This window comes from Podarcis tiliguerta, assembly GCF_965153285.1.
Source record: "Podarcis tiliguerta genome assembly, chromosome: 6".
In the NCBI taxonomy this organism is placed as follows: domain Eukaryota; kingdom Metazoa; phylum Chordata; class Lepidosauria; order Squamata; family Lacertidae; genus Podarcis; species Podarcis tiliguerta.
The window spans coordinates 90,209,915-90,224,738 of record NC_139539.1 but is presented as its reverse complement, the minus strand read 5'-3'; the positions used below and the strand labels follow the sequence as shown (position 1 = coordinate 90,224,738).

Genomic DNA, 14,824 nt, shown 5'->3' with positions numbered 1-14,824 from the left:
TCATTGCTTCGACACTGGGGATCTTTGCTTCTTCCAGGACACTGGCATCAGAGCCAGGCTTTTAGTGTGGCTGCCCATTCTGTGCAACAGCATTTCTGCTGAGATGCAACAAGTTCCTACTAATATGCGCTCTCTGGAAATAATGGGAGAGATTTTTGTTCTGATAACCTTCCCCAGCTGAACTAACAGGTGTCTGTCATGAGTGACTCCTTGGCGTTGTTTCTGAATTCATTTGTTGCTTTTGCGTTGCTCCTTTTCAGCTGCTTTTGTGGTTTGAGCATTGCCTTGAAAGATGGGTGGAAGGTGACTTTTTTAAAAAAATAATGAAAATAAAATTATGAACTTCGGTAGATACTTCCAGGGCAGTTCACATAAATACAGTGATATCTCTGGCTGCGAACGGGATCCGTTCTGGAGCCCCGTTCGCAACCTGAGCAGAATGCAACCCGCGTCTGCTCGTGCGCAGGTTGCGATTTGCCGCTTCTGCGCATGACGTCATTTTGAGCGCATGCGCGAGCGGCGAAACCCAGAAGTAACCCGTTCCGTTACTTCCAGGTCGCCGCAGGATGCAACCTGAAAAGATTTAACCCGAAGCGACTTTAACCCGAGGTATGACTATACAAAAAAAAAAGAGGGCATCAAACATCTCAATGTAAATGGACGGCAAAAAGCACTTTAACTGGTACCAAAAAATGACAGACTACCAAGAAAACCAAGCCACTCCATCATCTGTGTAACCGCGCATTTTGTATTATCATCCTCTGGACATGCCCCAGAATTGTCCTTAAATAAATGTGGGGCACAGACCTGACCTTTATGCTTGTTTTGCTTCTTCCGGCACACTTGCTGTAGACTGAAACCCATATTATATTCTTATATTAAACAAATGCATACCAGTAAGGTCTTGGCAGCTTACAAAGCTTTGAGAGGTCTTTTAGGGTCTGTTTTTATTTTCTGGGAGGGGGGAGCAGCTCCTCTACAAGGCATATGAGAATTTTATAGAGCTGTAAAAAACAACAACCCTCTATATTTCTTCCGTACCTTTTGATGTCACTTATGGCCTCGAAAGGGCACCAATTCCTTCCTCATGCCTGAGATTACACTTATGCTAAATTTTGAAGGGAGCATATGTTAGATTTGACATTGGTGTTTATATTTGAAGATAGGGAACATTTGTGCAACTGGGAGAAACTTGTTTGCTTGTCACCCGCATCAATATACAAAGCAAAGTAATAATAAAAGCCCTAGCATCTTGGTTGGAAATCCAAGAAGAAGACATCTCTATCTGCATGGACAGAGCATTCTGAATTAGGTCAAGAACTGCCAGACCCAATAGGTGGCCTGGAGATTGCCTAGTCTTTCTTAACTCACAATTTTTAAAAGATCAAATAATGCAAGTAAATAAGAAGAAAAAACTCAGAATTGGAGAACAAGAAATTATAATCATGCGTGAAATACCAGCTTGGTTGAGGAAGAAAAGAGGAAAATATAAACGCTTAACAGATGCACTCAAAAAGAATAACATTCCCTTCCGCTGGGAATTCCCGGAAGGAATTTCATTCACTTATAAACAGAGCAGGAAGAGGCTGAACTCAGAGGAAGAAGCAAAAAAAAAATTTAGAGGAGATATCATAAAGCATTAGGAGGGGAAAATAGATGGGACAGGAGAGATACGAGAGAGGAACAAGGGAGTGACGAGGGAGAAACAGAGGAAGATACAAGATGTTAATGACAGAGTAGAAAAAGGAGGAACTTTTAGATGATATACAAAGCAAAACACTTTGACCAGAATATTTACATATTTTATTAAATCTTTACAATCAGCAATTATAATTAGGTACACAATTTTATATACAAGGATTATATATACACTTTGAGCTCGGACTTCTACATCACAGTACACAGTTGCCCTTAGGAATATTGTACACACTGAAAATTACCAGACAGTAAAACCCAACAACGGTCGTGTCGCAGCACCCCTTATTACACTTTTCATAAATTACATCATAAGAAAATATATGGCTGTAAATTGGGCTGGTAAAAAGTCTTATAAAATCTGGATGTACGGTTATGCATTCATAGAATGATTCCTCTGTTGTCCTAACTATAGGGTTTCTCTGGGATCTCTATGAACCTGCTATAAATAAGTACGCCGAAAGAAGCACAAGACCGCAGGCTTAGGAAGATCCTGATTAGAAATTAACTCTGTTATTGTGCCAGCTCAAGGAACGCCTCAACCACATACAGGAATGCTTGTCCAAAAAAAGGGCTTCTGTTGTGATATGAAGATAGTAACTCATAATTGGTAAGCTCTCTCCAAAAGACAAGTCTCCAAATTTAGCTACTAACATGTAAACCATTTTTTGCTATTGTCCAACAGGCTTATGGCTATGATGAAGAACAAAAAATATATATAAAAGGGCAACCTATATCTGAGGTAGACTCTACCACCGTTCAGATGCTCCTTTCTAATGGCAAGGGAATCTTTCAATAATCCCTGAATTAATGAGGAAAACTCAAAAGGTGTGCAGATATTTCGATGTCAACACATCAACTTAAAAATCCACATTATGGACTATGTACAAATAAGTAGCAGGTAGCTCACACACTTAATAAATTATCGGTAGGAAGAAATGAAATTTAGCAGCTGCTGTTTTGTCTAAAACACTTGGTGAAGATACAATGACTAAAGATTCAGTTCACCAGAAACACCACCAGAAACACCAAATGATCCGTTACTATTGAAGGCCTAATGGAAATAGCAGTTTGATGGGGTAAGTTATAGCCTAGGACAGAGTTAATATTGAGAAGTTTTTTACAAGTGGCACTATTACTCAGACATGCAGAACATCCCACTTGCTTTTTACAGTTCTAACTTAATATTAAGTGCATTTGGCCCGAAACGCACACATTCTCCTCTAAGCTCTAGGCCTAAGTTACTAAAGGACACTTTAGAGAAGCCTCTATTCAAATTCCCTGAAGGAACAGTCCACGTACAAAAAAAAAATAATAAGTAAAAAATTAAAGCCTCCAGTCTAAACATAATTCATCTCTGGGAACTCCACAAAAAAATGCCGAAGGCCCCACATCTAACACTCACATGTGCAAATGGGGAAAAGAATTGAAAAAAGTTAAAGGACACTTTTATTCATTTGTCCACTAAGATTTCGCACCACTGTTTCATCCATAAGAATAAGGTCTTCCCACCTGGCTGATATGTTTTTTAGAAAGATGCCTTTGCACCTTTTTGTGCTAGGATCAATCCTCGGGTTCGGACTGGAAATGAACCTAACTGTTATATAGCCAGTTTCTAAGGATTTGTGTTGCACGCGACATTGACGCAATCTGGGACTGGACGGATAAAGGTATACTTGCCCTCTGAACTGCTCAGTTCACTGGGGTACAAAAGCAGAGAGCAGGTTTAGTTCACATACCAGTAGCATCCCAACAGATACAGCTTTACTTTCTCCCTCTATGTATGTCTAAGTCAACGGTTGATAATTCACTTCTATGGGGAATGTAAACTGCTGTCTTAAGAAAAAGTTCGTGCGCTCCAAAAACGCCCATCACCGAATGAATTTCGGTGAGAGCACTGGGGTACAAGCCCTCCTCTCCCCACATACTGCCCAGCACCCTAACAGGGATTCTGCTAGTTCTCAATTAAAACAAAAACACATTTATACATAAAGTGGCAGAACAGGGCACAGCACGTACTGTGCCGTGTCAAATCGGTTTCCTACAGCCAAAAAACCCGAGAACAATAAAGACAAACGTAATCAAGACTGGATATAAATAAGCAACGTCTGGCAGTCTTGCGTAGATGCAGCTCTATTGTTTTTGTCTTTTAGCTACATGTAGGTTTGTAAAAAAAAAAAAAGCTCACTTTAAGACACTTGTGAAACATGATTGCTGTCAAACACACTAGGATTTCTACAACTTTTTTTTAAAAAAAAAAAATCTACACATGATACCAGTCTTTCACTAACTTCATACTTTCGTATGGACATACTGGCCTTTTTGTGCACAGAAATTTAAGCTGTATACAGGAATAGAGAGATGTTACTGATGTAAGGCTGATTTAAAGTTGCAAAAAAACAAAATGAAATAAATTCTATCCCAGCACTATCTGATTTGGTACCTTGCCCAGAAAATCGGCAAGGAAGCAAGTTTGGCTTATTTTAGCTCACGATTCACTGTGCAAGGTTCAAAATCAAAGTAATGGGAGTGTAGAGAAGAGGCTATGCCCCATTACTCAGATTCAAGTTTCAGAATTAACTGCGGTTTTATTTTTTATTTTTTGCTAATCAAGCACATAGTCTGTAAATCAAAGGCAATAACTAGGAACTTAAAAAAATAAAAATCCAAGTTATCTTGGTCGCTCTTCAAAATAATAAATGGAAGATGTGATAAAGGAGGTACAGCACACTCGCTATATTAAGTGGCACAGGACACGTCAGAGCTGCCTGCTGTTCTGCCCTCGCTTATAAAGGCCACCACAGCCTGAAGTACCTACTGCCATGTCTCCATAAAAAGGCTTCTGAGATACGGTATAGACCCTTGAAAAAGCATCATCGCCAACAGCCAGCCTGTAGCCATCATGTGCTGTGCCCCAACTAGCCATCCAGACTCGGTGGTGCATTGAAATCCCCGTTTCATTCATTCTCTGCTTCCTAAGGCTTAGACAAAGCTCACTTACAGCAACGTGGAACGCAGGAGGAATCCAAATCATTCCCTGAATGAACCTCCTGTGCTACAGCACCATGCAAAGGAACCCCGCAAATGGGTCAATTGCACATTCCCATTTTCCATAAAACAGGGGGAACAAAAACAATACAAATGTTAACACATGCTGGCTTTTGCCAATGGAACCTGGCTGCTCGTCACAATACTGAACAATTCCTTTTTTAAAAAAAAAAATCAGATGCTAGGGTCTTTACTATCCTCCATCAAGTTCACCACTTTGTAGTCCCACAAGCACTTTATTAGAAGTTATAGTTCATCCTTTTCCATCATTTCAAAAGCTTCTATGTCTTCATTCCAATCAGCTAATATTGATTCCATAGACTGTCCTTTATTATTATCCCAGCTATCAGTGGGATTGGAGTCAGTTTCAATCTTTGATTGTTCCTCGGGGTGATTTTCCAAGTCTGATGCTTGACTACTAGTTTCCTGGAGTTTATTAGTTTCCTGGAGTTTAGGGATACAGGATTCCTGGTCCATAAGAGAAACGCTATTGGTGCCCAACTCTGCAGGTGACTCCAACCCACCTTCTCCTTCTGGGTCTTGATTGACCAAGTTCAAATCTGCTGAAATCTCTTCTGACCTCTGGTTATGAGAATCATTATCAGATGACTTCTGATCCATGCTTTCCATTTCCAAATCTTAGAGGGGAAAGGAACACAATGATTTTTTTAAAAAACAACTGTAGTTTATGACTCTTGAGTACAGTCGTACCTTGGAAGCTGAGCGGAATCCGTTCTGGAAGTCCGTTCGACTTCCAAAACGTTCAAAAACCAAAGTGCGGCTTCTGATTGGCCGAAGGAAGCTCCTGCAGCCAATCGGAAGCCATGGAAGCCACATAGGACGGATGGCTTCCAAAAACAGTTCGCTAACCGGAACAGTCACTTCCAGGTTTGCGACGTTCAGGAGCCAAAATGTTCGGGAACTAAGCTGTTCCACTTCCAAGGTACGGCTGTATCTGTTTTCAAGCTTTTATCAAATAAACACAGCTATTAATAATGTCATAATTAACCCTCTTATTACACATGTTTGAGTTTGAGTTTGAGGCTGATAGTTATTTTTGGAACAATTCCAAAGAAATTTTCTGCAAAGAAAATATATGCATGGTTTCCAAGGTCTCTAAAAATCAATTACTATAATCTGCCCAAAGGACCCTTTCGGTCTGAACTAACCAATGGCTGATCTTTCAAGTGATTTATCTGCCCCAAAGTTCCTAGAGATTATTAGTGTCCATATGTCACCTATGAGACCAACATGTGAACAGCACCTCAATGACTTGAAACATACACTACTCATGAATCAAGGATTAGGCAATTCTGGTTCGTTTTGCATCACAATTCAGCATTGTCAAAGCGAACATACCAAAGGATAAATGCTTTCAGAATTTTGGGCAAAGACATACAGATATTTGATACTTACTGCTATCAATAATGTAGTTTGGAATCATTTTATCTTTAAATATAGTTGCTGACAATCCAAGGGTAGCACAGGAAGAAGGGAAAAAGCACATATGCATTTTAAATTCAGAAATTTCCTAACTTACAATGGCAATTCATTCATTAACCTAGCTGCTTTAAAAAAGGGTTTGAAGGGACCGCACACCAACACAAGACTACTGTTGACATGCCCTCCCTGCGTACAAAGGCATCCTCGCTTTTGACTTTCAGACATCTCTGGAAGATTATTCTTATGCTATGGGGTCCACGACATCCTTTAAAATGTCCCTTGAGCAGCCAATCATTTTAATTATTGCTTTGTATTGCTTTTAAATGTCTTTATGTTGTTGTACACTGACCCGCTGTTTTGTGAGAGGGCAGTTCCCAAATGCTTTTATAAATAAAATGTGATACAGCGGTCAGAAAGTTGCCACCTGAAGAGAAATATTCTAGGAACATAAAAGGCGGGAGAAATCCAGGGAGTTTTAAAGAGAATGCTAACTTGGCCTTAATCAAGAAGAACCTACTTGCATCTTAATGCTGTTATGCCAGGCATAGGCAAACTCTGCCCTCCAGATGTTTTGGGACTACAACTCCCATCATCCCTAGCTAACAGGACCAGTGGTCCGGGATGATGGGAATTGTAGTCCCAAAACATCTGGAGGGCAGAGTTTGCCTATGCCTCTGTTATGCGTTTGCTGATCTTCCTGAGACTCGCATTCATCCTGTTATTTTGGCCTCTCTCCTGTTTCTATATTCTCCGGTGCTGAAATTTGGACTGAATTAACTGAGCCGGGGCCACCTTTCACACACTAACATGGTTTTCGCTCTTACCTCTGTCCTTTGCTTTGTCAGAAAGCAGCACTTCTACAACTTCATATTCCTGGATGGCATCAAGGATAATACTGCCTTCCTTGTTGAACAGAAACAGCATTGGCACAGTGATGTCGTCTGTATTCTTGCCATCACCTGCCATCTGGAAGAGAGGGGCTGTGTCGCTGCTGCTTCCTTCATTGTCATCTAGGTGGAATGAGTAGGGTTTCCATTAATATTAACTTTCGCCCACTGAATTCTCAGTGCAACCTGAAAGTTACTTGGGACCTTCAATCAGTATAAAACCTGGTTAGCAGAATTCAGACCAATACAACCAGATTCACTTATACAGTGGTATCTCGGGTTACATACGCTTCAGGTTACATACACTTCAGGTTACAAACTCCGCTAACCCAGAAATAGTACCTCAGGTTAAGAACTTTGCTTCAGGATGAGAACAGACATCGTGCTCCGGCGGTGCGGCAGCAGCAGGAGGCCCCATTAGCTAAAGTGGTGCTTCAGGTTAAGAACAGTTTCAGGTTAAGAACGAACCTCCGGAACGAATTAAGTACTTAACCCGAGGTACCACTGTAAAGGTAAAGGTACCCCTGACCATTAGGTCCAGTCGTGGACGACTCGGGTTGCGGCGCTCATCTCACTCTACAGGCCGTGGGAGCCGGCGTTTGTCCACAGACAGCTTCCGGGTCATGTGGCCAGCATGACTAAGCCGCTTCTGGCAAACCAGAGCAGCGCACAGAAACACCATTTACCTTCCCACTGGAGCAGTACCTATTTATCTACTTGCACTTTGACGTGTTTTTGAACCGCTTGGTGGGCAGGAGCTGGGACTGAACAACGGGAGCTCACCCCCATCGTGGGGATTTGAACCACCGACCCTTTGATTGGCAAGCCCTAGGCTCAGTGGTTTAGACCACAGTGCCACCCGCGTCACTTATAATACATACCAATTTTAAATAAACTTCTAGCTGCCTCATTGTCTACAGGCAAGGTGCTGGTCCTTATCTTTAAAAATCCTAAATGGCTTGGAACCTGAATACCTGAAGGCATGCCTCTTCTCATACAACCCACTGTGAGCTCCTCAGGAAAGGTGGGATATGAATGCAATACAGGCAACCAGATAATCTTGAGGTCTTTGATGGCCCTTAACCAACCGCTTACTCTATCAGAAATGCATTATTCAACCACAAGGGCTTTTTCACCCGTGAGGCATCCTGGTTTTTGGAATAAACCCAGTATGCGGCACCCACACTGTGATCCTTTAAATGCCAAGGTAATTTCTTATTTATTTAATGAGACAATTTGCATTACACAAGCCTTAACCTGGGTAATAGTTTGAATTACTTCATGCTGTACACTGAATTAGAAGGAGGGTCGTATACAGTGGTACCTCGGGTTAAGAACTTAATTCGTTCTGGAGGTCCGTTCTTAACCTGAAACTGTTCTTAAACCTGAGGTTCCACTTTAGCTAATGGGGCCTCCCACTGTCACCGCTGTGAGATTTCTGTTCTCATCCTGAAGCAAAGTTCTTAACCCGAGGTACTATTTCTGGGTTAGCGGAGTCTGTAACCTGAAGTGTCTGTAACCCGAGGTACCACTGTATAAAGGTTTTAAAGGTTTTAAATACAGTGGACGCTCGGGTTGCGAATGTGATCCGTGTGGGATGCATGTTTGCAACCTGCAGCGGCAAGTCTGTGCAGGCGTGGGTTGCAATTCGGCACTTCTGGGCATGCGTGACCGCCAAAACCCGGAAGTAACCCGTTCCGGTACTTCCGGGTTTCGGCGGTCCATAACCTGAAAAAACGCAACCTGAAGCGTCTGTAACCCAAGATATGACTGTAAATAAATATTATATACAGTGGTACCCCGCAAGACGAATGCCTCGGAAGACGAAAAACCCGCTAGACGAAAGGGTTTTTCGTTTTCTGATGTGCTTCGCAAGACAGATTTTTCTAAGGGCTTGCTTCGCTAGACGAAACGGCCCTGCCTCTCCTGTCATGGGAACGGTCACTGCACGCACGCACGCTCGCTTCCCCGCTCCTCCGGCTCCCTCCCACCTTCCGGCTGACGGCTCCTCTGGCTCCCTCCCACCTTCCAGTTGACGGCCGACCTTCCGGCTGCCTCGCGCCGCTGCCCACCGCCCTCGCGCGCTCCACTCAGGAGCCGTTGCCGCAAGCAGCCAGTGTTGCAGCCGGAGTCACGCTCCTGAGCCCCGCCGCCCTCCAGCAGCCGCGTCGCGCGGTGTACACAAGGCGCGGGTGAGTCCAAGGACCAGCTGTGGCAGCTGCCCTGCTTCTCCCCACCCCTCCCCGCCGTGGTGCTTCGCAAGACGAAAAAACTCGCTCTACGAAAAAACTCGCAGAACGAATTAATTTCGTCTTGCGAGGCACCACTGTAGATAGGCTGGGATACACATTGAAATTGTTCACATTAAAATTATTAAAGTGCACAAGTCACACCTGCCTTAACATTTCAAGTGTCTCGCTGTTAACCAAAAAACCTTTATATAAGTTTTCTGTTTCACTTACCAATAACAATGCCACCTATAGCCCCAGCTTTTTGGATGTTCCGTGCCTTTTCAGCAAACATGCACTGGCCTCTTTGCATCAAAGCAATTTTATCCTTCAGCGCTTCAGGGTTGGTGATCTCAGAGCATCCATTATATGGTTTACTGACTGCAACAAATCCTCTTGCCTGTTGAAGAGGTGAGAGGCTTTAGTATATGGTATTCAAGCATGTAAACATTTGCATTTTTTGCACTAAAATATATGAAGAGCATACTAGGAAATACAACCATCATCATCAGGGCCAGATTTAGGTTTGATGGGGCCCTAAGCTACTGGAGGTAATGGGGCCCTTTATATGTCCAGCTGTCCTCTGTCAACAACAAATTGTCACTATTGTTTCTTTTGAATATATGCTATATGGTCATTTATGGACCTAATAGGCATCTAAAGCCATTTGCACATGCAGAATGTAGGCACCCTATATATAGAAATGAGCAAACCAGTGATATTTTAGGGAGCAGGCTAGCAGGCGGGGCCCATTACTTACATCATAGGAGCCTACATAACACAAAACACTGTTGCTGTATATAGTTTTTGGTTTATTTGTTTTTTATCTTATATTTTGGAATCGTACATCCAGGTTTTCTTTCTTTAAATTTTTGGGGGGCCCCCAAGAGAGTGGGGCCCTAAGCTATAGATTGTTTAGCTTATATGTAAATCTGGCAGTGATCATCATCCAACTCAGGGTGAGCGCTCTTAAACCCAGTGAAATCTAACAGCTTCGGCACACTGCACTGGATTGTGCCCAATAACGGCAGTGAAGGCAGTTATTGCAGAATTCTGTCATAGAACCATAAAGTTGGAAGGGACCCTGAGGGTCATCCAGTCCAACCCCCTGCGATGCAGGAATCTGCTGCCCAACGTGGGGCTTGAACCCTGAGATTAAGAGCCTCATGTTCTACCGACTGAGCTATCCCAGTAGAAGAATTCATTGCATGCTAAATCAGAATAGCGGCATTTGAAGCTACTGCACTTTATAAAAACGTGTTGCCTGCAACAAATCATGCATCAGCTGATGCGCAGGAAGTTCAATCACGCTTTCCAGACAGATCCAGATGCATTTCTATCTGCCCCACACCTGACATCACATACGCTGTCAGATATGGGATGGGGGGGTATGGTTTGGGGCAAATGGCCTGGTGGGCAAAATGGGGAGCCTCAATTTGCTTCATACATAAAGCAATCTTGCCCAGCAGCTATTCAGACTGTTCCCCTCCACTCCATTTCTTGATGAATGAGTTAGCCATCTGCTTTTGGCCTTAGTTATTCAGAGTTGCTTTGTTTTCTTGACTTAGGGGGCTTCTAGAACAACTCCTCTTCTTGTTTTTTTTAGACTTAGCATATAGAATAAGAGAACAGGGAGAACATACGTTTAAAGAGAATGGAAAACATTTATGGAATATACGGGAAATAATTGTGTACAGCTGAAAACGCTGGCAGCCTTAAGATAAATTCAACAAGTTTAGATGGATGCAATAATGGAATACTGAATGGTATAGTTTTTTGTAAAATATGCAGGGATTTATGTATGTAAAGTAAACCATGGAAAGAGAAGAAGGGAAGTCATTGATATCCTAAGGATGTATAAATGAGCATTTTAAATTGTAAAAACAGAAAACTTAATAAAATTATATAGTACTCTTGTTTTAGATACACTAAAGTTCTGTATGTTAACAACTTCTGTATAACTTCTGTATAAACCATACAAGTGGTGTTTTTTTAATCACAAGGCTGTAAAGTCAGAACGCACCCCTGATTTGTGTTTGGAGAGATCCATTCCAAACTGCGCAGGCCCAGCTGTCAAAACCACTCTGCCAAAGAACGGGTGGGAAACAATTTGAACGGCACGAGGAGGTAGCTGCTGCTCTTTTTGCTGTTGACTGGACAGCTCAATCATTTCTTGCATGAACCGTAGACCATCCTCCGCATCGAGTGAGCTTGCTGCCTAATGAAAAAGTAAGCAATATCTAGCATTTTTTCATTCAAACCCAGCAGACAAAACATGCAACAGTATTTCCTGAGGAAACTTGCTCATTAGTTTGTTCTGAACTTCTAGACATCCAATGTTAGCCAAAATATTCTAGAATTAGTTTTTGGGGTTTTTAAAAAGTAAATGAACATTTGTATCTGGCAACACTTCCAAGGGTATTTTCAGTATAAAATTCCACATGCATACTAAAAATATAAAAACACAGGCAAAAGAACCATTACACTGCCAGCAGCAAGACACAATACTCCTCAGTAAAAAAAACAGTTCAGAGAATTCAAGATGCCCTCTGGAATAAAGCAGCCCTACTCAGTGACAGAAAGTCCTCAGCACAAGTGAGGAGAAAGGCTAACCTGGAAAGTTCTAGAGCATCGGTGTCACCACTGACAGGGCCCTGTCATGGTAATGACCTCAAAATGCGAAACATATTCAATTCAACTTCATAGCTCAAATATTTTGAAAAACCTGTCTCCCACTAAACATTCAAACATGATTGAATGGACTACTAGACAGTACAGCTGTGTTACTTAGTTTGTGTAACATCAGGAAAAAGGACTTGTGGTTCAACAGCTTCACAGAAATTAGGACAAGTATTTCAAGGATACTTTCTTGTGTGTCTAAATTTAAGAGTGCAAAATATCTGTAGTATTTGTAGAATTTGTACTGTTAAAACAGAAAGGGGTCAAACCATCGTAAGAGGTGTTGAAATTTTGGGAGGTTGGATAGTTACAATGGTCTCGAGGGTGGGGTGCACATATTTATTTATTATTATTATTACTTTGTCAAAATACAAAATAAAAATAAATGATGTGAGTGTATAAGGATTAGTAAACAAACTCAATGACTTAAGGGCAATACCCTTATAGGTCAGTCCAATTGAAATACAGTGGGCCTTCCAATTACGAAATAAATTCGTTCTGGGGGGGTCCATCCGCAACCCCAAAAGTCTATAGGCAGAGGCACCGCTTCTGAGCACACACACTGTGTGATTGCTTCTGCGTATGTGTCGAAACCCGGGAGTATATCCAGAGCGGTACGTAACTAGAGGGTCCACTGGATAAACTTATTAAGTTTTTTTGTGATAATAGTTCAGATGAGCTATTGGTATCCAAACTGGCAGGGTCTGGAGCAAAATGAATTGATTATAAATTAAAAATGATTATAATTAAAATCTTAATTCTAAATAAATCATTATTTTATATGCAGGTACAGTGGTACCTCGCAAGACGAATGCCTCGGAAGATGAAAAACTCACAAGACGAAAGAGTTTTTCGTTTTCTGAGTTGCTTCACAAGACGGATTTCCCTATGGGCTTGCTTTGCAAGACGAAACGTCTTGCGCCTTTCTTTTAAAACTGCCAATGCATTCCTATGGGAAACCGTCAATACACAGTGGTGCTTCGCAAGACGAAAAAACTTGCATAACAAAAAAACTCGCAGAACGAATTAATTTCGTCTTGCGAGGCACCACTGTAGTTTGTTCATAATGGAAAGTCTTAATTTATTCCAATGTATTATATCCATATTTATACCTCTCCGACCTGTACTATAATTAAACTGAAACAACTTGTTCCAAATAAAATAAAATAAAATAAAATAAAATAAAATAAGAGTGCCTGCATGTCAACTTCCTACTGAGGGCAAGTACACTGAGGGGCTATGACAGGGCAAGATCTTACTTGAATCGCATGTTGCACCAGCTGGACTCTTCCATCTTTGAGGTGAATCAAGCTGACTCCCATCTTCTTTAGGATCTCTAAATGCTCAGGATTACTGGCCATGAAATCCCTGGCTCTCAGGGGGGGCTTTGGTCCGGTACCCAAACTCTCTTCCCTGCAAGAGAAAGCATGCCATCTACATTTTAAGAACTGAATTGATGGTGCCTAAATAATATACATGAGGTGCATAAGACTAAAATATGCTATGCGTAGCCGTCAGAGGCCACTGAACGGGTAATAAAATGCATGAAAAGGCTTCTGGAAGTTAGCAGGCTGAAACACAATACTTGCTTTCTCTTATTGCACACTGCCTAAGTGAGGGTGTGAATTTTATTCTTCCCTCGCTGTGTCACCAAACGCATCACTTGTCACGTTATTTTTCTCCTCCCTCTTTGCCAAAACCCATCCACGCAGATGTTTTTGACTACAACTCCCATCATCCATTACAAATAGACAAGTTGCAATCAGGCTGGGAAATTCTGATACAAGAACCTTAGGCATATTCCATTGCAAGGAGTCATCCAAACCAAGCTGTATCGAATGATTTCATCGTTATGTGTTAGTCAATGCATAAAAGTATATCAGCTCAATGTAAGCAGCTGTATCACCTAGTTAGGGACGTGGGTGGCACTGTGGTCTAAACCACAGAGCCTAGGGCTTGCCGATCAGAAGGTCGGCGTTTGGAATCCCTGCGACAGGGTGAGCGCCCGTTGCTCTGTCCCTGCTCCTGCCCACCTAGCAGTTCGAAAGCACGTCAAAGTGCAAGTAGATAAATAGGTACCACTCCAGCGGGAAGGTAAATGGCATTTCTGGTTTCGCCAGAAGCTGCTTTGTCATGCTGGCCACACGACCCAGAAGCTGTCTGCGGACAAACGCCAGCTCCCTCGGCCTATAGAGTGAGATGAGCACACAACCCCAGAGTCGTCCGCAACTGGACCTAATATTAGGTCAGGGGTGCCTTTACCTTTACCTATCACATAGTTATGAAAGGTATAAATGATCTTACGCTCTGGAAACACCCCTAGGACAACTCTTGTCCACCACATTTTTCAGAGGTTCCCTGATGCTCTGAGCATACATTGGGTCATTTGGAAAGAGGATCTGAGTGTTGGGGCATGTCCAGTCAAAGTTGCTATCATCCAATTCTGTGTATTCTGTAGTCTGCAAAGGGGGAAAGAGGTAGAATTCAAGCGTTGTTTTCTCTTTTTTTCTTTAACCATGTGCAGTCACAATATCCAAATGTGTTTGCAAGAAAAGCACAATTATAAACCTTCCAACCACAAAAAGAAATTAATTAAAAGTTAAAATGTCAATCAATATATTGTTACAACTGTACAATTCTATGATTCTATGTAAGGAATCAGTTACAAAAGACCATATTTTCATTTAGAAACTCGTTACCTAATTTACATTTGCATAAACAGCAAAGCATGACAGTTTGTGCAACAATGGAAGAATAATCTAAAAATATTCTAAGAGTTACTTTTACAGAGGAAGAGAAAACTAGCCTGCAATTAAATCAATTCAAAAATATGAAGCAACACTC

The 14,824-nt window shown here is 41.8% G+C and overlaps 1 protein-coding gene across 2 annotated transcripts in view; it reads right to left on the bottom strand.

Moving 5' to 3' along the window:
* Nucleotides 1-1,780: 1,780 nt before the first annotated feature.
* Nucleotides 1,781-14,824, bottom strand: part of EDEM3 (ER degradation enhancing alpha-mannosidase like protein 3) — a 36,390-nt gene continuing 23,346 nt past the window's right edge. The window contains exons 15-21 of one of the 2 annotated variants that reach the window (XM_083446312.1): nt 14,285-14,439; nt 13,240-13,393; nt 11,325-11,519; nt 9,536-9,701; nt 7,011-7,196; nt 6,160-6,207; nt 1,781-5,381 (exon numbers count right to left, since the gene is read on the bottom strand). In XM_083446312.1, coding sequence (XP_083302438.1) covers nt 4,990-5,381; nt 6,160-6,207; nt 7,011-7,196; nt 9,536-9,701; nt 11,325-11,519; nt 13,240-13,393; nt 14,285-14,439 — 1,296 coding nt within the window. In that variant the 3' untranslated portion in view covers nt 1,781-4,989. The remainder of the gene's footprint in view (nt 5,382-6,159; nt 6,208-7,010; nt 7,197-9,535; nt 9,702-11,324; nt 11,520-13,239; nt 13,394-14,284; nt 14,440-14,824) is intronic. The other variant, XM_083446313.1, reaches the window with a different exon arrangement.